This window comes from Sciurus carolinensis, chromosome 9 (assembly GCF_902686445.1).
Source record: "Sciurus carolinensis chromosome 9, mSciCar1.2, whole genome shotgun sequence".
In the NCBI taxonomy this organism is placed as follows: domain Eukaryota; kingdom Metazoa; phylum Chordata; class Mammalia; order Rodentia; family Sciuridae; genus Sciurus; species Sciurus carolinensis.
In genome coordinates this window covers 8,506,949-8,534,049 of record NC_062221.1, presented here as the reverse complement: position 1 = coordinate 8,534,049, position 27,101 = coordinate 8,506,949, and the positions used below count along the sequence as shown (strand labels likewise).

At 37.6% G+C, this 27,101-nt stretch overlaps 1 protein-coding gene across 6 annotated transcripts in view; it reads right to left on the bottom strand.

The window, feature by feature from the left end:
• Positions 1-27,101, bottom strand: part of Hltf (helicase like transcription factor) — a 47,470-nt gene that overhangs the window by 1,204 nt on the left and 19,165 nt on the right. For 2 of the 6 annotated variants that reach the window (XM_047564342.1, XM_047564343.1), the window contains exons 10-25: positions 26,186-26,279; positions 24,643-24,722; positions 24,511-24,555; positions 23,367-23,456; positions 22,084-22,181; positions 18,132-18,275; positions 16,896-17,034; positions 14,119-14,254; positions 12,422-12,601; positions 10,378-10,502; positions 9,709-9,899; positions 8,241-8,366; positions 7,721-7,833; positions 7,097-7,277; positions 3,572-3,652; positions 822-993 (exon numbers count right to left, since the gene is read on the bottom strand). In XM_047564342.1, the coding sequence (XP_047420298.1) occupies positions 841-993; positions 3,572-3,652; positions 7,097-7,277; positions 7,721-7,833; positions 8,241-8,366; positions 9,709-9,899; positions 10,378-10,502; positions 12,422-12,601; positions 14,119-14,254; positions 16,896-17,034; positions 18,132-18,275; positions 22,084-22,181; positions 23,367-23,456; positions 24,511-24,555; positions 24,643-24,722; positions 26,186-26,279 (1,976 nt within the window). In that variant the 3' untranslated portion in view covers positions 822-840. Of the gene's footprint in view, positions 1-2; positions 994-3,571; positions 3,653-7,096; positions 7,278-7,720; positions 7,834-8,240; positions 8,367-9,708; positions 9,900-10,377; positions 10,503-12,421; positions 12,602-14,118; positions 14,255-16,895; positions 17,035-18,131; positions 18,276-22,083; positions 22,182-23,366; positions 23,457-24,510; positions 24,556-24,642; positions 24,723-26,185; positions 26,280-27,101 lie in introns of those variants that run through there. The other 4 variants (XM_047564341.1, XM_047564345.1, XM_047564344.1 and 1 more) reach the window with 4 other exon arrangements.

Sequence of the window (27,101 nt, the reverse complement as noted above, 5' to 3'; positions counted from 1 at the left end):
AAGCTACATAAATAAAAAGTATCTATTTATAGAAATATCTATTTAAATTCCATAATTTAAATATTCAAATCAAATTGGGTAGAATTGCTTCCCTCTCACCCCAAGACTGTATTTACACCCTGTATATCAAATTACATTTAAACAATGAAGTAGTACCACCTGACAAAAATGGAGAAAATAGTATTCTAACACAGTCCCTAATTTTTTCATGAATATAAAATTGCAAGTCACATGTGAATTATATCCAATGAAGCTGTAAAAAAAAAAAATATTGCAAGCAACTTGCTAACATGGACTTTGGTCTCTCATTAAGGTTTGGTTTTGGAATGCAAATGTGGTTTTTCAAAGTCTAATAAAATCATTCTCTTATAGTCTGTATATATCTATATATTAATCATTTACAAGGACTGTAGATCCACTGCATCACCAATCAAGAGGCTTTGGTGAATAACCAAATGTGTCCAACATAGAAAATAAGTCTTTACTGGTCAAAAGTATAAAAGGTTCAACCTTACTGGAAATATGAAAAAGCTGAGTACTTGGAAGATATATGAAAATACTCAGCGGAGATACTATGAAAAGCTGAATAACAAAGTAACTTTTTTTCCAAAAAATTATTTTAGGCCACAGTATATAACGGAACTTATTGCTATTTGAAGTATCATTAAAAATAGGTTCATATATAGAAGAGATTGTGTCAGTAACACCTCTTTACTAATATAAAACAACAGGCCCCTTTTAGAAGACACTCTCTCTAGATCTCATTCCTAAATCTCTGTACTGTGTCTCATGTTCAAAACTTAGTATCTGATCAAACTGACCTTACTAACATCCCAAACATTATAAATCAATTAAAGTTCGAATTTCATTAATCTTAGCTTGTTTCATTTCATTAGCATTTGATTTTTTAGTTCCAAAAGCTCCAGCTGCAAGTTCTCTTTTTGTGTTTTGTATTTTCAGCATATTTTCTTCAACAGAATCTTTCACAATGAACTACAAAAAAAAAAAAAAAAAATTGGTTAAGAAGTTTAAAGCAGTTATTTAAAATCTTTAATACTAAGCCCTATTAATGTCAAGAATTTCCATGAAGGATAAATATAACAAGACTGCCCACTAAAAACAAAAAATAATTCCAGACATGATGAGAATGTTGGTTTACTACAAAAGGACTTGTATCTTATGCAGCTTTCCAAAATGTGCAGTAATTTCTAAGAAACTGTTCAGCTCCTCATTTTTCCTCAATTGCCACGAGAACAGCACAGTGTCATGGAGGAGCACTGGAGCTGGGCTCTGCTCTCCTGTACCTCCCAGCATGGCTTCTCATAGGAGCACTACGGCCCACAGGACACAGGTGACATCTTACAACTTCAACAGATGAGAACAGAAGGAAAACAACCCAATAACTATATAAGCCACTCTGTCTAACTAGAATACAAGCAAAATGAATTTAGCCTTATCCTAAAAAGGTTGAGAGAGAAATTCCAGAAAGGTAAGAATGAGCCTTTATCTAGTATTAATTCATTACATTAAACAAACAGGGAGGGGGAAAAAAACATGTAGCTTCTCAGCAGATGCTTAAGAAGCATTTGATAAAATTCAACATTTATTTCTGGAAAAAAAAAAAAAATCCACCCTGATTTAGTCTAGGAATAAGACAAGTATTCAACCTTATTAAGGAAGCTATTAGAAATTTACTAAGAAAAACATTTAATGTAAAACAATAAAAGTATTTCCAACAGGAACAGTAGCAAGTCAAGTGCAGAAGTCCCAGTTACCACAATAACAAAAGAAGTTGTATTATAAACTTTACTGAAATATGTAAGAGCTAAATAAATGACGACAGAAACACTCTGTTCCTGTATGGAAACATTCCTTGTTGCTAACGAAGAAATTAAATTAATTCCTATCAATAGTTCTTGCCTAAGTTTAAGAGTAATAATAATAACAGCCCATATGATTTTCAAATGAAGGATAATGAGAACACTCTATCCTCTCAGGTACCAAAACATACTTTAAAAAAACCATCACTGTTGTGGCTCAGTGGCAGAGCACTTGGCTAGCACGTGTGAGGCACTGGGTTCAATTCTCAGCACCATATATAAATAAATAAAATAAAGATCCATTGCCAATTAAAAAATATTTTTAGAAAACCCATCATTGTTATAAAACTAATGTCATGAGAATAGGAAGAGATCAATGGAACAGAACAGTCTAGAAAAGACCCACATGCACATTTCATATTAGAAAAAAAGTCTTGGAAAGAAAAAAGTGACCAAATGGTTCTGTATTTGGAAAAAGAATAAAATTAGACCCATTTTCACCAAACACAAATCTTCCAAAAGAACCAGAAATAAGTAGAGAATAGTTTTTAATCTAAAGATAAAGTCTTCTGTTCTAAAAAGACCTTAAAATCCAAAAGCTATAAGAAAAGCTGACAGTTTTAAATCATAAAAATTTTAAAGATTTTTCAAATAGATCATAAGGTTTAAAGACAGGCAAGAAAGAGCCTGGGACAAACCATTTCTAATATACAGAACCAATGACTTAGAATGAATAAAGGCGTTCCTTTATACTGTAAGACCATATTCCTGCTGTAACTGAAAACTGGCAAAAGATGCGAGCAATTCACAGAAAAACTTAATAGAAATGTGAACATGTTCAAGGTCTTAGGTAAATGCAAATCAGAAGGGCACTTTTTTGACCATAACATGAGCAAAATTTTATACCAGTCTCAATACTACAAACTCTCTTTTGATAAAAACCTGTTATCAAACCAAAATTTCTAAATCCAGAATTCTACTTTTTTTTGGGGGGGGTGCTGGGGGTCGAACCCAGGGCTTTGTGCTTATAAGGCAAGCACTCTACCGACTGAGCTATCTCCCCAGCCCTACTTTTCTCAACCTATCCTAAAGAAGTACTCATACATATGCACAAAGATATATGCAAAACAGTGCTCATTATAGCATTATTTTTATTGGGGGAAAAAAAAAAAAAAAAAGGACTAAATTTTTTATATGCAGGTTTTAAAAAGGAGTCAAAATCACAGAGACAAAGTAAAATCCTGGTTACCAGGGGGACAGGAGGGAGGAATGGGGAGCTGTGGTTTAAAGGGGACAGGATTTCAGTTTGAGATGACAGAAGAGTTCTGGGGATGGCTGCACAACCATCTCGAGTGTGCATGTGCTTAATGCAACTGAACTATACACTTAAAATTATGGCTAAAATGTTAAAATTTGTTGTGTATATTTTACCACAATAAAAACCATGTTGATCTAAATGTACTTACATAGTATGTTTAAGGAAAAAGAATGTTGGAGGATAATAAAGTATGATCCTGTTTATTTTTAAAGTGATTTTTTTTCTTGCGATGTATGCCTAAAACAATATATGTAACCATGGGGAAAAGGACCTTGAACAACTTATTTTGAAAATTCATGGAGGAGAAAAAAGTGAGTTTTGCTCTCTGTATTTCTACCTCAATTATAACAACAATGTATTCATGCATTACTTTAATAATTTTTATTAAAAAACACACTGGCCAAATCTTAAAACAGGGGGTTCAGAAACTCACTTTAGTGATGATAACTTCTTGCTTCTGGCCAAGTCTGTGGCACCTGTCGAAGCACTGGTCCTCAGCAGCAGGGTTCCAGGCCTGCAGAACAGGATTGCTTTAGTACTGCCTGCTAGATAAGTTCTGCATTAGTCCTTTCATTTCAGCAACATGCACCATCTTTTTCTGACTGAATTCAGATTCTGACACTGCAAATACACTGAGGAAAAAAACCCACTTCCACCATCACTCTGACAAGGGGCATCTCGTACGTCATCTCACTCCACTGGTGAATACTGGCTGAGTATCTCTTCTCTGAAAAGTCTGGGACCAGAAGTGTTTCAGATTTTAGTTTTTAAGATTTGGAAATTTTTGCAAAGACTTTATTGGTTGAGCATTCCAAATCAGGACTCTGAATTCCAAAATGTTCCCAAATCCAAAACTTTTTGAGTGTTGCCATGATAGTCCTTAAAAAGATCCCAACTTCAGAGCACTTCAGATGTTTCAGGTTGGAGATGCTCAACCTGCACACTGAAGAACAAGTCTGACATGTGGTTGGCACCAAGGTAAGTAAGTGTCTGCTGATTAATCAAGGAATTTCTGATTTTTTCACTTTAAAGTGGGTCCATGTATGCTTAATGGATAAAAGTTTATACATTCTCTCAGATGACAGTTTATAATAGAAAAGATGGAATTCTCGGGCCCATTTATGAAAATTTTTCTCCCCCTTTGCTGGTCACTGGTTCTTTTTCTTTCAGTTTCCTCCATTCATGAAATAAAAGTACCAAACAAAATCTCAAGACTAGTCAAAAGTCCTAAAACCTGCTTAAGAACTTCTTGATACTATTAAAATCAGTCTGACTTCCAGTTAATACAGACATTATTACAAAAACTGCCTAAGCTGAAGAAGAAAATGATGATGTAATAAAACGGGGAATATCCAAAAAGATAGAGGTCTGTAGTCTAGAAAGACAATAGGCAACTGATTCTTAAATAATATCAACAAATTATCAAGATAAAGATCACTAAGTTTTACATGTAAACTATGGGATGACTGCTCAAATTCAAAATAGAATTTTGAGGAAAAGGTACATTATACAGCAAAGTACCAGCTGAAATATGAAACAAAATCAGATGCATATGTAGATGAGAGTTTTGTAACATTATACTTAGGCTAACTTCCTTTCTTTTTTAAGTTCCCCTGGGATCTGGGGAAAAGGATGGTTTTGCTATTAACTTGTAATTTGAATTTGGGGTTCCTTTTCAGTGTGAAAGTGAGATTTAAGGATACACTTAGCCTATGATTTCCTAGTGCTGACAGGTATATTATCTGAATATTTTATATTTCAGACACATTTTCAAATTGTGACAAGCAAGAAGCCAAGTCAAAAGTCTTTGGCTGTTGTCTGTATTTTATCCAGCAACCTAAAGACAAGCTGACAACATACATCTAACGTGACTATCAGTAGGCCAATTTTTCTCATGATATATAAAACTCATAGCTCCCACTCTCATGCAGTAATTAAGTAAATAATGAGTCTCTTCAGAAGGTCATGTTTGCATGAAAAGGTAAAAGATTTCACAAATTTTTTAACTGAATTTTGTCTTCCTGGGACTTGATTTTTGTTTTAAAGTTAGAAACAACATTTGTCTGTTCTTTGGTTGTTTTGTTTTTGCTAAACCAGGGGCTGAACCCAAAGGCACTCTATCATTGAGTCACAATTTCAAACCTTTTTATTTTTTATTCTAAGACAGGGTCTTACCAAATTGTCCAGGCTTCCCTCAAACTTCAGATTCTGCTATAGCCTCCCAACTTGCTGGGATTATAGATATGTGCTGCACATGGGCCAGATAGTGCTTTAAAAGTGTAACTAACTGATAACAGAGTGTGGTGGCACATGCAGCTCAGGAGGCTAAGGTAGGAGGATCACAAGTTCAAAGCCAGCCTCAACAATTTAACAGATCCTGAGCAACTTAGTGAGACCCTGTCTCAAAATAAAATATTAAAATGGCTGGGGATGTGGCTCAGTAGTTAAGCACCCCTGGGTGCAATCCCTGGGACCAAAAAAACCCCCTTTATAATAGTAAGGACTCTATTAACCTCTTCCTTATCCAGTACTAAGATTATATAAATAAGACACAACAAAATGGGAACTGTTCTGAAAATTAGCTTCCTGGATAAGTACTACATTTATATGAAACAATCTTTAGTTATGGTGACTTTTTTTGGTACTGGGGGTTGAACCAGAGGCACTTAACTACTGAGCCATATCTCCAGCCCTTTACTTTGAGACAGGGTCTCCCTAAGCTGCTAAGGCTGGCTTTGAATTCACAATCCTCCTGCCTCAGCCTCCTGAGACGCTGGGATTACAGACATGTGCCACTGCACAGGGCATAATCACGTTTAAATAGTAACCATAAACCTCTTTTAAGATTTAAAACTTCACCCTAAGCACTAAGGCAAATATGGACCTCTGTCAGCCATGATCTGTGCCTTGGAAAGCCTACATATGACTGGATGTGATCTTACTGTGAAGGTTACCCTCAGTTGAGGGGAAGGAAAATTGAAAAAGCCTTGGTGCACTGGTACATGAACATTCAACTAAAACCTCACAGAATAAAAGATCCATAACGTTTTTACATGTTGTAAATCTGAATTTCAGACTACCAGGTGAGACCACGAATCTCCCATCTGTAAACACACAGACAGTACAGGACTGCCAGCAGCCCACGTGGTACCCAGCACCAACTAGAAATTAAATTAGTTCAGCCCTTGGTGCGTGCGGAACAACGCGCTCCTGTGCAGATGCAGCCTCGGCTCCACACAGACGTCAGCTTTCTTCCCGCTCTAGGTCCATCGTGTACATCCACAAGTGACGGCACAATATTAGGTGAGAAAACTTTCTGCACACGTTCTATTTAGTTATTTGTTTCTCAAATTGTGACCCCTAACCACCTGCACATGAGTTACCTACCTATCATCAATGTTAAAAATGCAAATTGCTGAGTCTTACCCAAGGGCTCCTCAATCTAAGGACAGAGGCTTACAATTCTTAGCCATATAAAGCTCGAGATCACGAGCACGTAATAGTCGTCAGAGTCCCAGTGCCTGTACCACACCTTGACACTAAGTAGGGTCTCATCTCTTACGGGCTCAATGAACCACTTAGGCATTACAGTTCATAGGCATTTACTCTGCATACAGAAGAGTAGCAGAATAGCTCAGCAAAACAGTACTTAACACAGATTGTGACTCTGGTTTTGCGTGCTATTAGCTGTGTGATGCCGGGCAATTTACTTCTCTGCTTCAGTTCCTTCATCTATAAAATAAGGGTACTATAAGAATACTGTGAGGATTTTAGTTGACATATGTAAACCCCTTAAGAAAAAGCCCCCAAAATACACATTTACTAAGCTATTATCTATTTTAAAGTCTGCTTCAGAATTTTCATAATCAATTTTAACTATGAAAGTATCTGCCAAAGAGTTTGTTTTTTAACCTTTTTGAAAGAAATAACACTTTGAAAAGTCTATAAAGCTACTTACTGGATCCATTAAAAATACCCGAGAAGCTGCACAAAGATTCAAACCAACACCCCCTGCTTTCAAGGACAGCAGCATTATAGTCGGAGATCCCGCTTCAGTGTTTTGGAAACACTGAATTGATTCAACTCTTTTCTTCTGGGCCATGGAACCATCCAAACGAGTAAACACAAATCCGGAGGCTCTAATGGGGACAAAGAAAGATAACTTACACTTACTATATTATTAAAAAACAAAAGTTAGTTACAAATAGTAGTTCAATTCTTTCACTAATGTTTGCATGTATGTGTTTATTTTTGCAGTACTGGGGATCCAACCCAAGGCCTTGCACATACTAGGCAAGTGTCCTCCCTCCCACTAATTACCCCCAACCCTCACTAATTTACTTTAACATATGTTACTGAGCACCCTAACTAACATGCCAGCTACTACGTTTTCTGACAAATTGGAGACCTGATCTTTGGAATCCTATGCTGCCATAAAACAGTCTCTTTTGCAACTCTGAACATCACTTTTGAGAGATGAAATGACTAAAACCGGCAAAACATTAAATAGGTGTTTTTCTTTGATTCAAGTCAATACAAATATATTATTCTTTTTACTCAAAGTGAAAAACACTGAACTCACTTAAGTGGTGTTTCTATTAAAGACAGGAACGTTGTAAACTGAGAAACAACTAAACTTTTTATGTTGGGATTCTTCTTTCTTAAGTCAATCAAAGCATGCATTAGAGCATTAATCTGAAAAAAAATTAAGATACCCATTAGATTCCATTTTCAAATGGTAAAATAAGCCCCCAATTTTTAAATTTATCATGTTTTAATTGTTCATATTAATGGGGTTCAGTATATTTCTATACATACATATAACATGCACTGATCAAATTCCAAAATGTTGTCCAAAAGTCCTGCCATATTACTTAACTAAAAGGCAAAATAAGACTAAATTTTTTAAAAAGACTCAAAGAATACTATAATAAACTGAACCCCTTTCTCTCTCCTCTGAAATTTACCACATACAGTAAGCAAAAAGTCAGAGCTAGCAGGAAATTCAAAGGACAGAACTGAAAGTAGAATGACTGTTTTGTTCCATGATATGTATTTCCTTATATGACAAACACGCGAATATCTGCACGTGTGTACTTTACCTTTGAGCTGGATGTCCATTCCATATTGGACTTTTTCTCACTGTCACATGCCAGTTCTTCTGGAGGACATTCTAATAAATTGTCTCCATGTATATCATTTCTGCATAAAGGGCATTTAGCATGTGGCTGTTAAAAGAACAAAATATGAGCCACACTGATTAGAGAAATAGAATATAAATTTGCCTCAAAATTTTTAAATACATGAGAGACTCTGTGTCCCTCATGCCAGCATTAATATTAAGCCAGATTCAGTCCCTTAAGGTAAATCTGTACATGTTGAACTTCAGTGTAACGGCCTTGGCGGCACGGGGTAAAGGAGGCAGCAGAAGTACGTGGCCTTGACAGACAGCAAGAGCTTGAGATGCTAAATACCACATCATCTGCAGACAAGTTAAGAAACCACGAATGAGAGTGTCTTGAACCTAACTCTAATACGCAACCCTATTTGGAACAATTCTTCAGAAAAAACAAAATCATTCTTACTGGCTTGTGAAGCTCACAGTTTATAAAGCTTATGACAGCTTAAATATACAGCTGTCCAGCTCTGCCAATCCCTATCAGGTTGTGATTTATTGCTTTGTTGTTCAAAGCAACATCTGTCGTCTGTTTATACTAAGACCTGCTAGTAAAATTAGATCATATCTTACATACAACACCACTACAATAAGAAAAGATTCTGAAACTAAAACTCTTAGAACTCAGTATGCTAGTGCTACCTTTTGGGAGGATGAAAATGGTAGAGGATTGGGAGGAGATACAGGGAGATGTGGGCAGCAGTTTACATGGATGTGTTTACCTTAAAATTATGATAACTCCCTACTGTACAACTGTAATTTGTCCATTTTTTCTAAATGTATCCTACATGTTAAATCAAAATGTTAAAAATATTTATACTAGCTGAAGCACTGCTTAAAAGGATTTATTCTACCTCAAAAAATTTTATGACATAGAATTTAGATCTACTTTATCCAATAAAATGGCAAATAATCACATGTCAATTAATTTTAAATGAGCCAAACTTAGGTGACAGGTGTGTACAATACCACCAAAATTTGAAGACTTAAGTTAAAAAAAAAAGTAACATATCACATTTTTATTTTAGCTACACTGGATTAAGGTGCATTATTAAAATCAATTTCATGTTTCTTTTTATAAAAAATATGGCTGTTGTAAAATGGAAATTATCTTTGAGCCTTACTTCATCAGTGTATTTATAAGCAATGATTTAAGAAGTACACAGAAGTAAGATTACTGTCAAACAGTGCTCCAAAAAAGTCTTTTTATGTTAAAAGGGAATAACCACAAGAAACGTATCATCTATGAAGATATTGAAATAATTAACCATTGAAAAGGTCATTATTAAGTACAAGTGCAAAACTCCTATTTCCTTGGAACTGGGTTTCCATTACACTAAGGAAAGGCACGCCAGTCCATACCACAGTGATGCCATACTGAACAGAGTACCTACCTGCTCATTCTGAATGACCTGGCAAATGCAAGGTTTACAAAATACATGTGCACAATGTGTTATCACAGGAACTGTCAAAGAATCCAAGCAAATTGCACATTCTTCATCTGAACCTGAGCTCAGGATTAACTTCATCTTCCCTATTAACTTCTTTCTCAATTCTTCAGGTGTATCATTTCCTAGAGAAAAGGCTGAAAAATTAATTTCAGAGCAAGATTTATAACATGACTAGACAAGTTAATCTACCTTACATAAGGCAAAGGGCCGCTTGCCAACATAGGTAGTCTTTTCACCTTTTTTTGTCATGGGCAAAAAGCATGGTTTAAATTTGAAATTTTAAGAAAAATTCAGAAGGTAAAATACCAGATGACCCCTCGCACACCTCCTGTAGAAGCCCTGCGACAGCCTGACCAGGCTAGAGGAGCAGAGTGAGTCAGGTCCAGCCTGCACCTTTCCCCCAGGGGCTACCTCTAGCAATCCTGCGAGAGCCCCATAATTCCCTCTCACTGGTAAAAAGTTCTTGAGTATATTCTCGGTTAAGCCCTTTAATATACAATGTCCACGTGGCAGAATGAAACAAGAAACCATTTTAAGCCACATGCAAAACTTCTCATCCTGACTGGAAGTACTTCTGACAAACACAATGCAGGTCTCCGTCACGCTTCTTACCTGAGGGGCCGCCGGAAGACACTGCATTCGTGAGCAGGTGAGTGTGACAACAAATCTGCCGCAGTCTAAGCAGAAGACCCAGGACGTCTGCGTAGTGTGCGAGGACAGTCCCTTCATTAAAGTACCTAAAACAGAAACACCAACATCACGAGAGCCTCTGAACATCTTCTCTGGAAGTCACTTCAGAACAAGAATGAAGGCCAGAGGCAAACTTCAAAGAAGCCAAGAGAGGTGTGTTCTCCATGAAGTACCACAGGTGAGCAACAGCTGCCAGCTGCGGAAGCAGCTGGACAGGATGCCGGGAGGAATGGCCCGTGAACCACCATTCTTCAACCAGACGGTACGCTCTGAAGGGACAGCTGGCCTCTCCCGTGTGCACAAGCAGACAGCCAGCCTGGTGACTGAGACAAGGCCAGCTGCATGAGGAAGCGTGTGAACACAGTGTTTCAGAAAACAGGCGCCGCACAGCACTCCACGCCAGGCACACTGCAGTGCCTCACATCTGCTGCATGCACACCAATAAAATCTAGAACAGACATGGATCCTGAAAAGGTAAACTGAGATATTTCCTGCTGGCCGGGTACATGGGCATGAACATCACATGAATCTGGCCAAGCAAATACTAGTGCAGAAAGAATTCAAGATACTTAATGTTAAGTACTAGTGAGCACAGAGCAAGGCAGGCAGCAAAAGAAGTCACCAGAGAAACACTGCATAGAACTAATTATGACCAAGGATACCGCCACGACTTCATGTCACTCAATAAAACTCTTCTTCCTTAAAAAAATATCCTTAAGGTGAAGACAAAGTGCTCTGAAAAGATGACCTGGCTTCTACCACGGCCACTCTGGACCCAACCCCACTCAAGTTCTAGGGCTGGGAGGAAGCCCCACTTCTGCAGTCCTGCTCTACCGGCACGCAGTTCCTCCTCCTGATCCCCAGAGTCGGGCACATCAAACATGCTTTTGCTTGGCAGACTCAATTTCAACCAATTCCTGCTCCTTCATGGTCAGTTTCATCAGTTCCCACTCTCAGATTTCCACATTTTGTTCATTTTGTCGGCAAGTCCTATTGACTAATTTCTCTACACGTATCCCTCGCACAGAGAGCACCCTGCCACTCTGAACACCTTGCCTTTTAAAGACAGCTGCCAGGCCAGCAGAGCCGCTTTCCCCTGGAGACGCCTGGCCTTGAGGCTCACTGCCTGACTCTGGAGGCTTTCTGCTCCCTCTGGGCTTCCCTCCCTCTACACCCCTGCTGTCTTCTCCTCTGAACCTGTAGCACCGTCCATTCTCTTCCCCTTAAAAGCAGCTTCCCAAGCCCATTAAAAAGCAGGGCTAGCAATCAAGCATCAACCCGACATACCGGTCTCATTTTCTTCTTCCTTTTAAAGATAACCTTAGTGAAATCCGGTCCAGTCCCACAGTCTCCATTTCTTTGCAATCCACTTCCTCATTCTGAGAGTTTACCCCAGTAACTCCTGATCACAAAATTAAATGGTTGTTTCTGAGTCCCCTCACCATGGGACACTACTGAACACCACTTCTTTCTTGCACTATAACTTTCTTAACTTTCTTCATACTTTTCTCTTTGATGAATCTACAGTAACTTTTTAAACTCTTAATTCATTTAAATGTGTACATCCCCCTCACGGTTTTGGCCCTTAATAAGTTTACCTATCTATCTAGCCATCCATTCATCTATCCATCCATCCAACCATTTCCCAATGATTTTTATGTACTCCCATGAGACAGTCAAAACTAAAAGCAAGCAAGGTCTTCTGACTAACAATTCAGAACTTATGATTTTAGAATGTAGACTCTAATTTTTTCCAGCCTTAAGGAATTACTTACCTGGTGAAATATACTATTATTTCATTCACTTCGGCTATTAATTTAAAAACAAAAAAGCTTTTAAACCACAGAAGCAAATTATCTTTCAATACATTTGAGAATTTAATGCTAAGGTAAAAAAAAAAAAAAATTGCAATTCAGTTAATGGGAAACAAAGAAAGAAAAGTTTGAACGTGGCTCTTTCTCCATACCTTCCAATAGTAGCTTTGCCTTCATTTTTCACTGATTGATAAATCTTTCTCTCTTCATCTGAAAGTGTAATGTGCTGAATAAATACTTTACGTTCTGGTAACTCCAAAACAGGCTTTCCTTTAATTTTGCTTGTCTTTGTTCTTCTAAGTGTGATATTTTTAATTAAGGACTGTAAACGCCTAGTTGAAAAAAAAAAAAAAAAAAAAGATTATTTAACGTTTTATTTCTTCATAACAAAAAAGAAAATTTTAACTTATTATCATCTTATAACCTGAGTAAAGCTTTTTACAAAAATCCCTGTTTGAGGTTTTATCCAATCTGATGCTCCCAGACTCAGTCTACAAAAAGAAAATCATTATAAGTGCACTGAAATTTTGTCTCAACTAAATACCAATCATAAGTTTAAACTTCTTAAATCCTGTCTTATTTTCTTAAGTGCTCTCTCCCTTTTTGTTCCAGTCATTAACTCTGAATTGTCTCATCAACTACATCATCAAATAGTCAAGGCTCAAATCCTTATGCTGTAATTGCACGGTGCTTCATTAAATGTTGTAAGAATACAATTATGGGTGAGAGCCTACCTTCTATGAACCAAAATAAACAATTTTACTTGGTAAGTTACAGACAGCTTTAAAAAAAAATCCTATGTCCTAGCATATGAAAATCAATAGTGTCATATGAAAATCAAAAGTAATTTTTGTAAATAATCAGTGTCCCCAAAATAAAAATATGATGTGAGAATTCAGGAGGGAGAAACACCATCTTAATTCCACAGTCTTTACATCTCCCTCTCAGCATTAGAATTAAAGGAGGCATATCACCTCTTTAGGAATTAATGTATACTTCCCCAACAGTGAAATATAAATACAATTCCTTAACCTGCATTTAAATAGCTAGTTCTGAGAAGTCAAGTGGACAGTTATGCCAACTAAGATAGTGGCTTCTGAATCTTTTTCACTGTAATTCATAGTAAGAAACACATTTTACTCCATCTGCCAAACATAAACACATATAACACAGATAAATACTTCTCAAAACAATACTTATCATGTATGATGAACTCTGAACTTTTCTCTTCTACTGTTTCATTTTCTGCTTTCAATGCTGACTACAACCTTTATAACAACTTTTTAACTCACTAATGGGTTCCAATTCCTCAGTTTAAAAATCACTACTCTAAGATGAAAAATGAACCACATTAGCCTAGCACATGGCAAAAGGCTGTCACCAAGTTGTCTTCATTTATGTGCTCGACTTTTATCTGTATCCACCAGAAACAACCATACGAAATGTCCTCCCATAAAAACTTGTTGAGGTCACTGTATATCACATCATTCAATCATCACTCTACAAAACTATATGAATTATGAAAACTTAATGCTTTTAACATCCTTAAGGATACTGTTTTTCCTATCACTGCTCAATCTATTAGTGGTGGCTTCAGAGGGTAACAGCAACACAGAGACCACAAAGCTTTGCCTTTCCTTTCAGTCTGGCTAAAACAGGGGAAGAGTAGTTATTGGTAATTAGAAATCTTTGGTCTCCCCAAATAAGTCACTATGGGAAAAAAGTCAAAGGGATAAAGTATGCACTTTTAGAAAGTGAAGAAGTCAAGAGTCAAAAAGAATAATAGAAGTGGCAATCAGTTCCACTAACTGTCACTAATGAACACATCAGCTATAGTGGAATGACTTACCTAAGTCCTCCTTCATCTCCCATTGTGACGGGACGCTGTATTGTCCTATGCCACCATTCTCTATCAAGAAATGGTTTAAGTTTTAAAAAGGAGAGAAGAGACCACAAGTCCTTTAAAGAATTCTGGATAGGTGTACCTAAAAATAACAGGAAACTGTTAAAACTCCTCCTCTTTCTTTTCTGGAAGTTCTGGAACCAAACCTGGGACTTAGGCATGCTAGACAACCACTCTTAGCACTGGATCACATCCCCAGTCCCTATCAGCTCTTAAGAACATCTGTCCTGCAAAACCCGACAAAACAGGTAAAACAGACACTGTATGAGCCCACCATGATCAGCTGTGCCTGAAGTTGTCTGTTAAACATATATACATCTCAAAATACAGTTTTACTCTAACTTTTAGCTCTCACTTGTCAACCTAACTGGGAGAAAAAGACTACAAACCCAGTAAACTCCACTTTATCTTCAATGCACACATATCTAGCTTATCTGGTTTTAAAATAAGTAGCACTAGCAAGAAAAATAAGCAACTAATATAAATTTATATTCTGTTTCCCATCTTCCAGTAAGGGTATCATGAATAGCAAACAGGCTCTAAGATGGGCAATAGAAAAACCAAGATTCTGTTTATAGGACTAAAGTGTCTACTTTTCCCTGAGGTTCAAGAATAAGCAGGTTCCATAAATTAACTATGACCCCAAAGGTGTTATATCATGGGCAATTATAAAGAACATTTCAAAACATTTGACTGAATCATTTCTATGATTAATTTTAGGGTAGGCTTTTTAATAAAAGTTCACAAAGTTACACCCACCAACTTACTTAATAATACGTTTTAAAGTTATTTTCTTTTGCAGTATGGGGGCTTGAACGCAAGGCTTTCCATACTAGATAAGCACTGTACCACTTACATCACAGTCCCCAAAATTAATGTTTTAATAAATTTAACACAAGATACCCCCTTTTACCACTGTCATATCGGTTCTAACTAGAGTAACCAAGCAAGAGAAAAAAATAAAGTGCATCAAATTGGAAAAGGGGTTTAAGACTGTCACTGTTAACAGAGGACATGGTTTTACATATAAAAAACCCCAAAGACTCCCACAGCACCCCCCCACCAAAAAAACTTTTATAACAAATTAATGATTCAGCAAAGTTGCAGAATATAAAAATCGACATGCAAAAATCAGGAGCATTTCTGTATGGCAACAGCAAACTATCTGAAAAAAGAAATGGAAAAATCCCATTTACAACAGCTACAACCAACCAACCAACTTAGGAATAAATATAACCAAAGAGGCAAAAGGTGTCTACAAGGATAACTAGAAACTGAAGATGAAACTGAAGAGGATGCAGAAATAAAATGTAAAACATCCTGCCACAGATTGGAAAAACCAATACTGAGAAAATGTCCATGGCACCCAAAGTGATCTACAGACTCAATGCAATCTGTATCAAAATGCCAAAGACATTCTTCACAGATCTAGAAAAGAAAAATATATTCTAAAATTCACATGCAATCACAAACTCCTGAACAGCCAAAGCAATCTTGAGCAAAAAGAACAGAGCAGAAGGACTACACCACCTGACTTCAACCATCAACCAAAAAGCTGTAACAATCAAAATAGCATCACACTGGCATAAAAACAGATGTACAGGCCAGTGGAACAGAACGAGAGCAGAAGTAAACCTACTCATCTACACGTCTGACCATCAACAGAGGTGCTGAGACCAGGCACAAGAAAAGGGCCTTTTCAATAAATGATGCAGGGAAATTTGGAAATCCCTGTACAGAAGAATGAAACTAGACAAGACCCCTATATCTTACCAGTTTAAAAACTCAACTTGAAATGGATTAAAGACTTAAATGCAAGACCTAGAACTCTTAGAAGAAAACAGGTAAAATGTTTCAGGACACTGGAATGAGCAAAGATTTTCTTTCTTTTTTGTTTTGGATAAGATCTCCAAAGCACAGGAAACAAAATAAAAAACAGACAAATGGAATTAACATGAAGGTAAAAGCTTCACACAACAAAGGAAACAATCATCAGTGAAGAGACAACCTACAGAACAGAAAAAATTATCTCAAACTCTGTATGTGGCAAGGGTTGGTATCCAGAATATATAAGGAACTCCAGAAATTAACAGTAAAAAAAAAAATTTATTTTTAAATGGGCAATACATCTAAATAGACATTTCCCAAAAAAGGTACAAAAATTCCTAGCAGGTATATGAAAAATATGTTCAACATCATTATTCACAAAAGAAATGCAAATAAAAACCATAAGGAGACATTGCCTCACTCCATTCAGAATGACTATTAGCAAAGACAAAAGACAAATCCTGGCAAGGACATGGGAAAAGAAAGCCCTTGAGCACTGTTAGTGGGAATGCAAATTAACACAGGCGTCATGGAATATGGAAAACAGTATGGAATACAGAGCTGATCTCACAGAAGTGGTGACCAGAGGCTGAGGAGAGGAGCAGGCTGCGGGCAGTGAAAGCTTCCTCAGTGGGTTCTAAGGTACAGCTAGAAGTTAGGTCTGGGGGGACTACAATGTTAATATTCTCCAAAACAGTCAAAAGAAAGGATTTTGTTTTCACCAAGGAAGATAAAAGATTAAGGAGCTAGATATGTTTACCCTGATTTGATTATACAATGTATATGTATCTTGAAATATCACATGGTACCCCATAAATATTATAATACTTACATGTCAATTTCAAAAAGGAATAAAAAAAGATGTAAGGTAAAAATAAGTTTAACGCTATGATTACCTGTCAATACCCATCTCCTTTCTGCTTCTAAATCAAGTACAGCTTTTGTCTGCTGAGCATTTGGATTTCGTATGGCATGGCCTTCATCCAGGATCACTCTTAACCACCTTATGCTATGTAATGGACTATCACCTTTAGTCTGAAATGAATGAATGTGTTGCGAGAGTTAAAAAAAACAACCCAGGAAAGTAACACAGTACTTCAAATAATTTGCTTAATAATAATTGCTGCTATTTTTTGACATCAACACTTACTATGTGCCCACCACTGCTTTTAATTCAGGAACTATACACATTAAAGTACTGAATACTCACAAGCAGAGAGCATTATTATAGGTAAGAACACTGAAGCCCAAGGCACTAAGGATGTTGGCCGAAGAACCACCACTAGGAAGTAGCAGAGCCTGCCTTCAAATCCAAGTCTAGCTCTCTGAAGAATCACACTGTACAATACCCTGAACTATTCTGCCTCAGATTTACACATAATGATGATAAAAAATTGTAAGAATTCTTCCAATGTAACAACCTTGATTTCTTTTATATAAAGGTAACATTCTTACCAGAAGTCTAAAATTAGTTTTTCCTCCATCTTTTGTCTTTTTTTAGTACTACTTATTGGTGCTTAGTAATTATACATAATGGTGAATTCACTGTTACATATTTGTACTTACACACAATATAATAATATAATTTGGACAATTTTGTTCCCTAGTACCTCCCCTCCTCCGTCCCCCATCTCCTTTCTCTGTTCTACTGATCTCCCTTCTATTTTCATGAGAACACTGAAATTGTGACTAAAAGGTATTTTCAAAAAAGTTTTAACTGAACGACTTGAATTACGTAAGTAAACAACAACTAGATTCCTAAAAGAATCAGGAAACTCATTAACTGCAGCTGCAGAAAAAGCTTATTTTTAAACCAAAATACTAATCAACTCATTATGACAGAAAACGATTTTCCAGAATAAAAAATAATTCATTTATAAACTGCTACATTTGTTACAAATCCAAGTTAAAATGTTAACTACAAATGTTCTAAATGGAAAACATTCCCAAATTAGTATCTAAAGAAAGTACGTTCCTCCCTTTTTTGACCAAGTATTTTTAAAAGATTCTAATTATTTTCTACACACTAAGTAGGAAAAAAAGAGTATAGTTTGATTTTAAAACACATTAGAAACCTGAAGAATAATAATCCTTAAATTCAACCTTAAATCTCTGAATATCAGCATACTTACTCCATAGTCATGGGTTAAAATGTTGTATGTAGTCAAAACAATATCCTGTTTTGAAAGCAAGGTTGGGTCTCTAATACGATCAGGACCATAATAAACATAAAAATTCAAGTGCACTTCTGATTTTATATGTTGTCCAAACTGGTCCTAGAAGAAAATCAGAAATATTTTTAATGATGTATTATGTACATAAGAAATACAGTCCTGGCAGTAGTGTCACAAATCAAGCTACCAAAATTGCATGAAATAAATTTTTCTGTAATCTAAACTAATTAAGATAATAATGACAACTATTAATTATTATTACATCGTCAGGAAAACTGACACATACAGTAGTACATTACATATATTCTGCCTGGGCCTACCAAAAATAAGCCATTCCATTTTAAAGGAAAAAAAAAAAGTTATCAAGCTTCTTTCAAACAGAAATTAGCATTTTTAAAATTTAATGTTTTAATAAAAATGCTTTTCAATGCTTTCAATGAGTTATGAGACTAATATCAAAATTAAACATAAAAAAAACAGCAACTATTATTTCCAAGGAAGTAGGGTGAGATTCAAGCACAGTACCCGTTCTTTCGTTCACTTTAGCAGGCCTGCTATCTGACAAGTATCGACCACAACAATGGTGCAGCTGAAAAGGGGAAAATAAGAAACTGTCCCTGCCTTGTGGCCTTTCGTTTTGTTTTCATAAATCATAAAAACAAGAGAGCTGGAAGATTTTAAGGAAAAAAAAAATAGGATTAGAATGCACAGCAAAAATAGAAGGTGGTCAGGCGGCATGCCTGTCAATATTGAGAGTGCTCTCACGTGTGTATTGGGAGAAAAGATGCAAATGTGTCCAGCTTCTGGTAATTATTAAAACTTTCTGAGTAAATGCAGATCTCATTAAATGCCTCATAATTTTAAAAAATACCATGCCTTAAAGGAAAAGAAAAAGCAGACTTAACAGGAACCAGAACAAAGGCAGAGAAACAGTGGTTGGAAAGTTAGGATAGCAAAGACACGACCTGAGAGCCAAAGGTCAGATTTCAAGAAGGAATACAAGGATGACTTTTAATTTGTAATTTATGTTCATTCTTTCTCTACTTAAAAAGGTTTAGAGATGAGTTACAAAATTGGACGTACAGAGAAAGGGGCTCAGTGGCCACCACAGGAGGTTCAAGAAGGTCTCTCAAATGCTTCCAGAGCAGGTGAGAGTAAACCCAGACCACTGTGGTTTAAAGAGAGCTTGCAACATGAAATAGAACAGGAAAAACGCAAAGAAGTAAATGTGAAATATGAAGAGATAAACGTAAAAATATGGATAGAATTTTCATCAAGAAATCTGACAGAGAAGAAATCTAGTATTGAGAAAGAATTCTACATGAGCACTCTGAATCAGAGGGTGGCGATACAACAGCACAGCATACTTGTGAAAGGGTTAGATTGAGAATAAGACAAAACCCACTTTCCTGGAGCAAGAACTACCACTGCCGTGTTTCTAGATACTGTGCCAGGTACTACATGTATACCTATGTCCCCTCCACAGAAAACAACAGGCTAAGTGTTGAGGTGGACCCAAAAGCTCCTACTAATACAGGGGTATTCAGAGGTAAAATGAAGAGATCATAAGCTGTAACCTCATCAGTCCATCCTAATTTGAATGGGTGGGTGGCAACCATATGCAGGTAGGGCGTGGCTGGAGCAGATGGGGGGAGTGTCATCTTCCCTATGGGCCTGTCACCCCATCCCTCTGCTTCCTGCCCACCATGAGCTGACAGCTGTCCTCTGCTGGGACCTTCCCCATGACATGCTGTCTCAGAGTAATGGACTCAGCCATCTGGGGACTGAGACCTCTAAAACCACAAGCCCCAAATAAACTTTCCTTTCTCTAAGCTGTTCTTCTCAGGTGTTTTGGTCATAGCAAAGAAAAAGATGACTAAAACATTAAGCAACATGTCCAAATATCCAGAATTAATTAATATGTGGTAGAAGAGGGACTGTCTCCAGGCCTTAATCCTTTAACTGGATTATTCTCCTTATTTGGAGGGGGGAAAAAAAAAGAAAAATAAGTTTCCATCTGCTCTTTAAAACATTTTGTCACTTACGTGAGAGAGCACAGACTGCTGAAAAACTGGAAAACTCTTTACCTCCAACCCCTACATGCCCAACCATCCCTCATTCCTTTCCATTTTTATGTAATCTCAGTAGACAAGATTTTGGAAGTTTCATTTATTATGTTAATATTACTCAAACTTTTGGTTTCTAAATATAAAATTATAAAGAAATACTGATAACCCATTGTAAAACATCCCCACATACCACGCCTTTAAAGAATCACCATTACACTGTGTATGCTTCCACTAATATTTCTAAGCCTCACCACACAGCCATTCAAGGGTGCAGGCACTGCCCCTCCCAGGAGAAACCACGCATCAAAAGAAAGAGAAAGTTTTATTCAAAACAAAAAAGAGGAAGAGATCACTAAAACTCAGCTAGTCCTAAGAGGAAAATGGATGCACTGAGATAAGAGGTGTCATTTCCTTTTGTCAAACCAAAAACTTAAACAGATAAGCCCTGTCACGGAAGTCAAAGTGCATAAAGTGAAGAAGAAATACATTAAGCCAATACCTAAGGAATACATAAGGTCAAGAAGAAATACGTGAAGTTGAGAACAGGCCTGGAAGTTGACAATTAGCTAATCGCCAACTTTTCCAATGCGATTCCAACCACTGGAGGCAGCAGCCCGATGACAACAAGAAAAGAGTAAGAGACAGCACCAAGCAGAACCAACCTTGAGGTCTGGCAGTGACCAAGAGCAGAGGAGCAGCAACCAAAGGTGAGGGCTCATCAAAGGAGAGCACAGGAAAATAAAAAGACCCGGCACGCTTCATGAACACCCATGGGAGGAGAATGAGTTATCAAGTGGGGGGAAGAGCAACGGCAAGGTGCACACCAAGGTATGGTCTCAAAGAGAGGTGCAAGAATTCCTCCTCTCAGACGAAAGGGGGAGACAGAACAGACAACCTCGGAGGCTGCAGGAATGCAGGTGCATACCCAGTGGACGTTCACTGTGCTTCTGAAAGACTCATTATTTCATTATAATATGAGGCCTGAAGCTCCAACTGCAAAAGAAGCAGGCTGCTCCTTACACTTAGCACATAAAAGTGATTCCATTCCAATGTTATGTCTTGGAAGAGAAAAGCAATCTGTGGGGTGGGGGTGGGGGACACGAACTCCTCTGGTGGGCAACCTTGAACGCACAGGCTCAAGAGTCCCAGTGTTGGACACTGCACCCAAGTTCCATCATGGGCTTCCTTGGTAACCTTGGGCAAGTTACTTAACCTCTCTCTGTTTCAATTTGATCACCTAATAAATGAGAATACTAGTTGTGAGGATTAATGAGAAAAGTCTATAAAAAGAACTTAAAAACAAACCAAGCAGACAGAAGTTCTTTGTGTTATAAAAATAAGTTACCATGAATGGAATTATCAGAAAAGGAAGGTCTGACAGTAAGTTGGTAAATATGGTGGAATCTTAAATTATATATCCTTTCCTTTCAGGGAACAAAAGTGGCAAAGGCAAAAATATAAATCAAATCTCACATCAGAAGTTCTTTACCATAAATCTCCAAAGAAAAATTACTTTGACTCAGCAAACATAACCTCAATTCGCCTAACACATAAAATCATGACAAAGCATACTTCTTTTGTTTTTTTGTACTGGGGATTGAACTCTGGGCACTTCACCACTGAGCCACATCCCCAGCCCTATTTTGTACTTTATTTAGAGATAGGGTCTCACTGAGGTGCTTAGCGCCTCACTATTGCTGAAGCAGACTTTGAATTTGTGATCTCCCGCCTTAGCTTCCCGGGCTGGGGGATTACAGGTGTAAGCATACTTCTAACAGAATACTTTTAATAAGACAAATATAAATTATACCACATTTTAAATAATGGCTTCAAAAACTTACAATCCAGTTGCTTAACACAGACAGTGGGCAGATAATCAGTGTTGTTCTTGGCCTCTCTTCAACATCAGTTTTCTTTGAACCCTCCACCGCAGATGCTCCTAAGGACAAATCATTGACAAAGCCTTTGACTACTTTTTTTGGGGGGAAACACACGTCAGTAAGGAGGTGGCAATCACCTGCCCCATGAGAAGAGAAACTGAGCAGAATTAAAACGAAGCAGCCATGAAGGAATAGGGACTTTAAAAACCTAAAGCCACAGAGAGTGTTTATCAGAAGAGCAGAGGACTGTGCCCAGGGATGCTCGAGGAGGCAGCCTGTACCGCTGCCCAGTGTCCACAGTACTCATTCTGTCAGCATCTGCTCTTGCAGCTCCTGACTCTCGCAGCGTCTGCACTCCAGGCTGCCCCGAGTGAGCTCTACTGCGCCACTCCAATGCTTCATCCCTCTCTGTTCCACAGGGCAGGTCTCTAACCAAGAGGACATAGTCAGAATGACTCAGGTGCTTACACGCCAGTGGAGGAGGTGTGCCGCAGACATACACAGTGACGTCAGGCAGTGACAGACACAAAGAAAAAGATTAAACATGACGTGAGACACAAACTGTGGGCTGGAGGAGGTTTGAGAGGGAGGGCTAAGGAGGGTGCCGCATTCTGGGTGACAATCTCTAAGAAAACCAAGTGGAGCAAGAAAGCAAGCTGAGAACATATCCAGGAACACTGAGCTGGACACCGAAGTCCCACAACAGCAGCTGATAAAAGCAGAGAAATAAGACACGTCTGCTGAAATGCCAAAGTGGAAAACAGAGGAGACCAAGGGGCAGAGACATGAACTGCCCCAGATCTCCTTAACCTCAGTTCAATCTCTTTCCATGTCAACTGCTCACTCTTAAGCAATGTTTTCATATTAACTACAAAACACAAAATTATAATAAAGATCACTAATTTTCCTCAATGAAAAGCAAATTTTAATCATAACAAAAATAAGCATTTATTATAATTTAATCCAAATCAAATTAAGCAATTATACTCTAAAGCACCCATAAATCACTTTGTGTCTTCACTAGAGACTACCTCTGCTTCCAGAAGGGACCCCATCGTATTTCTGCCCTTGTAAAAAAGTACAATGGGAAAAGGCACTGAAGGAAACGACATCACCATGTGGCTTTTCCCCTTTTCTCTATTTTCTAAACTTCTTTAATATGGCCTTATAACTTTTGTAATTTAATTTTTCATTAAAAATTTTATAAAAAAAACAAAAACTGGAAAACTAGCAGGTTCACTTACCTCTTTTCAGCGTTTTCTTCTTTGTTGTAGGGCTCGGTGAAGTGAGTGCGCATGCAAACGCTGCGTCCTCTTTGACCTTGGAAGACCCTGCTGAAGGAAAACCACGGAGGATCAGACTGTTTACAAACTCTTTCCTGTGCTTTATGAGAGGAAATAGAATACCATTTTTACACTATGTAACAAGCCTATATTATTGAATAAAACTATCTGGTAACAAAAACTGTCCTCTGACAATAAGCATGTGTCTCTAGCTCAGAAAGGAGATGCAATCACTCATGGTACGAAAAAGTGAGCCTGCTCTTGGGTGGAAAAATTTTTTCAAGGAAACAGATGTTTGACTCTTAATAACAGGATTACCAAATTTTCAGATCAATTCAATGATGATCACTTAATTTTCAAATGCAATAAATTTCTTAATTCAGGACAACAATACGATCTGAATTAAAGGAGAATAAAGTAAACAATGTTACTTTAGAGATGCCAGGCAGAGTGGCACAGCCTGTAATCCCAGCATTTTGGGAGGCTGAGGCAAGAGGACTCCAAGTTGGAAGCCAGTCTCAGGAATTTACCAATACCCTGTGACCCTGTCTCACTTTTTATTTAAAAATAAAAAGGACTGAAGGAATACTGAGTGGTAGGGTAATTCTGGGGCTCAATCCCCAACATGGGGGACAATCCCCAGCTCTGTGTGTGTGTGTGTGTGTGTGTGTGTGTGTGTGTGTGTGTGTGTATGTGTAGGGCTGGGATGTTTTAAGGTTAGAGAAAAGAAATAAAAATAAATTATTTTACTATTTACATCTTTTTAAGAAGGGAATATTACCAAAAAGGCACTCCCAACCTAACTGTTAATTACTACTTATACATAAAAATATAATACTGAAGTTATTTTATAAGTAGTAAAAAGTATTTTAAGTTGATCTAAGTATGACCCCTTACATTTTAGTTTGAAATTATTCATTGAATTTTCCTTATTTAATTCATTTAACACATATGAAGTTCTATGAACTGTTCAAATGTAATACAGCAGCAAAGTTGAAGATGTATTCATAAAAATTTCCAAGCTTCAGAGATGCAAACCAATGTGTTTTGCTTTAATAATCCTTCAGTGTGGATTATGAATATTGAAGATACCGTACACACATACCTTTTGCCCTACTTTTAGTCTCTGACTGTACATTTTTCAATTTGCCTAAAACAAAACCAAAATAAACATTAAAATGGGCATACAAGACTGAAATACAGGACATATTAACCAATCCAACCCACTACACATTACCTTTCATTTTCTGTGGCAATTCACTTGCTTCAATTTCCTCTGAATCACTGCTTTCCACATACTGGACAGTAAGTTTTCTTCTAAAATTAAGTATACACAAAATCAATCCAAAACAAAATGGGATATAACAATGTTTAGTAAATGCAATTCAAATGCTTTGTCATGTCACTGTTTATTTTTTGAAAAATTTCTGAGAAAGATCTTATTTGACTTATAAAAGTCAAATCTGTTGAAAACATACTGTTTTCATAACCATATGCATTTTATTTACAAAGTACAGTATAATTACTGTTAAATTTGAAAAATTAAGTCTAAAAAATAATCATTCTAATAATGAGTTTAATACTTCAGAGTTCAAATAAAACGTTTATATAAAACTAGAACAAAAGAAAAGGTTCTTATCAAAGAAAATCCTTCTAAAATAAAGAAATAAGCAACCAAAGGCAAAACTGATTCATCCATGATGGGAAATTTCCTAAATTTCGTGTAGAACATGTAACTGGTTAAGTGGCTGGAGCAACGACCCTGGAGTGATTCGGACCACCGACATTCAAATCCTCATCTGCCACTACTTTGCTATGGAGACTTTAAGCAAGTCGCCTCATGTTCTCCTTAGCAGCAGTTTCCTCACTCAGAGAGGGAGCAGGAAGGTCTCCCGCAGGGTGACAGCGAACCTGCTGTGCAGGTGGCACAATCCACCAAAGCAGGGGTGTGCAGCTTCCTGTCCTCACCACTGCACGGCCAGTCCTTTCACCTAGTGAAGCCCACCTAACGGCACCTGTAGCCAGGTTCACAGTTCCCACCCATGAGACTTGAGATTTATTTAGATAAGAAGAAAACCGACGAGTACGGGTTCCGAGTTCAGTTCCGATGGGTATCAATGGCAGACTGATCATCCACACCAGTCAAGAGACTGCAGTTGGCAGGAGAGCCGGCAGAACTCGACATGGAATCACACTTCAGACCCCACAGCAAACTGTGGGACAAAAGCCATATGTGCACATCCTTCAGAGGTAAATAAAGTTGTTACGTTAAGACTCGAGGTGGGATCAGAGGGTAGGATGTATTTTACTAAAATTCTTCCCATATTGAAGCCTAAGTCAGTACGATACTCTCCACAACTATCTAAGGTCTTATTTCCATTACAGGTGAACTGAAAAAATCTGAAACGAGCAAAGAGTGGTTTTGTAAGTCATCCAGTGAATATTCTGCAGTGTTCATCTCCTAAAATCCATTAAGAAAAGTCTTCTAAAGTCTCAACAAAAACAAAAACTCAGGAATTACCAGGTGAAAGAAATAAGGAAAGAAGTGATGGCAGAATAGTGAGTGATTGTTAACAACTCACTTCTTACGCAGATCGAGATTACTTTTTTCCAACTAATAAAAACAAGAACGGTCTCTATCTAATAGTGACTGGCAATTAGAAATAAAATATTTGAAATAACTATGTAATTGAGATATAATGGTCATCTTTCTTTCCTATATGTAAAAAAACAGTTTAAATAAAAACGTTTCATATAATGAAACCACGAAAGGAGTTTACCTTTTGGGGCGAGAGCTAGACAATTCTGACGTGGAACACTTATTCTTCTCCTTGATATGTGAAATACTGGGTTCTTCACTACATCTAGATCTTTCTGTTTCAAAGAAAAAGTCAAATACACAGATAATTATCCAATTGTCTTAAACCAGCATCCTCCCCTCTTAAAATCTTGGTTTTCCAAATACTGATCTTCAGTTTTCTCAACACTCACTCCTTTCAAATGCTCTATTTTCTCCGTGAAACAGACAGTGACTACGTTTTTCTCAACCTAGAACCTTCAATGTCTTTGACCCAGTGCTTCCCCAGGTGTCACCCAGCCAGTTCCCAGACTGGCTGACTTCCTCTGTACCAGCAAGGCAGCTGAGAGCTGCTAGGGGAGGGGTTCCTGAGGCAAAGCAGAATCCCACACAGCTGCTGCTGACACCTGCAGATGCCGGCTGTCACTCTGTCATTTACCAACGCCTTTCTCCAGTTCTCACAGCCACTCTCCTCAGTGACCACAGGACCCTGCATCCTCTGCCTGATTCTAACTGTTTTCACATCTGGATAACCTTGTTTCCTTCACAAGGAAAGGCAGCTGCCTCCACCTATCCAGTTCCACTCTTCCTGCCATTTTTATCGCCTCACTCGTTTCCCTGTTTCCACTTCCCCCTTTGCTTTTAACGTCAACTCAACCAACTGTCCTCATGTGCATCTTCTTCCGCAGGCCTGTGAAGCATTCTCCTCGTTATATCCCAAAACCGACCAACCTACAGCTTTCTTTCCTACCAAAAAAACCCCCCCAAAAAACAAAAAACCCAAACCCCACCTTCAACTTTGTTCTCTCTCGAAAATGTTTTCCTATGTATCGTTCCCCTCCCAAATTTTAGTACAGTTACTACCAGTCACCTTATTCTTCTTACCTAAAATGCGCTCA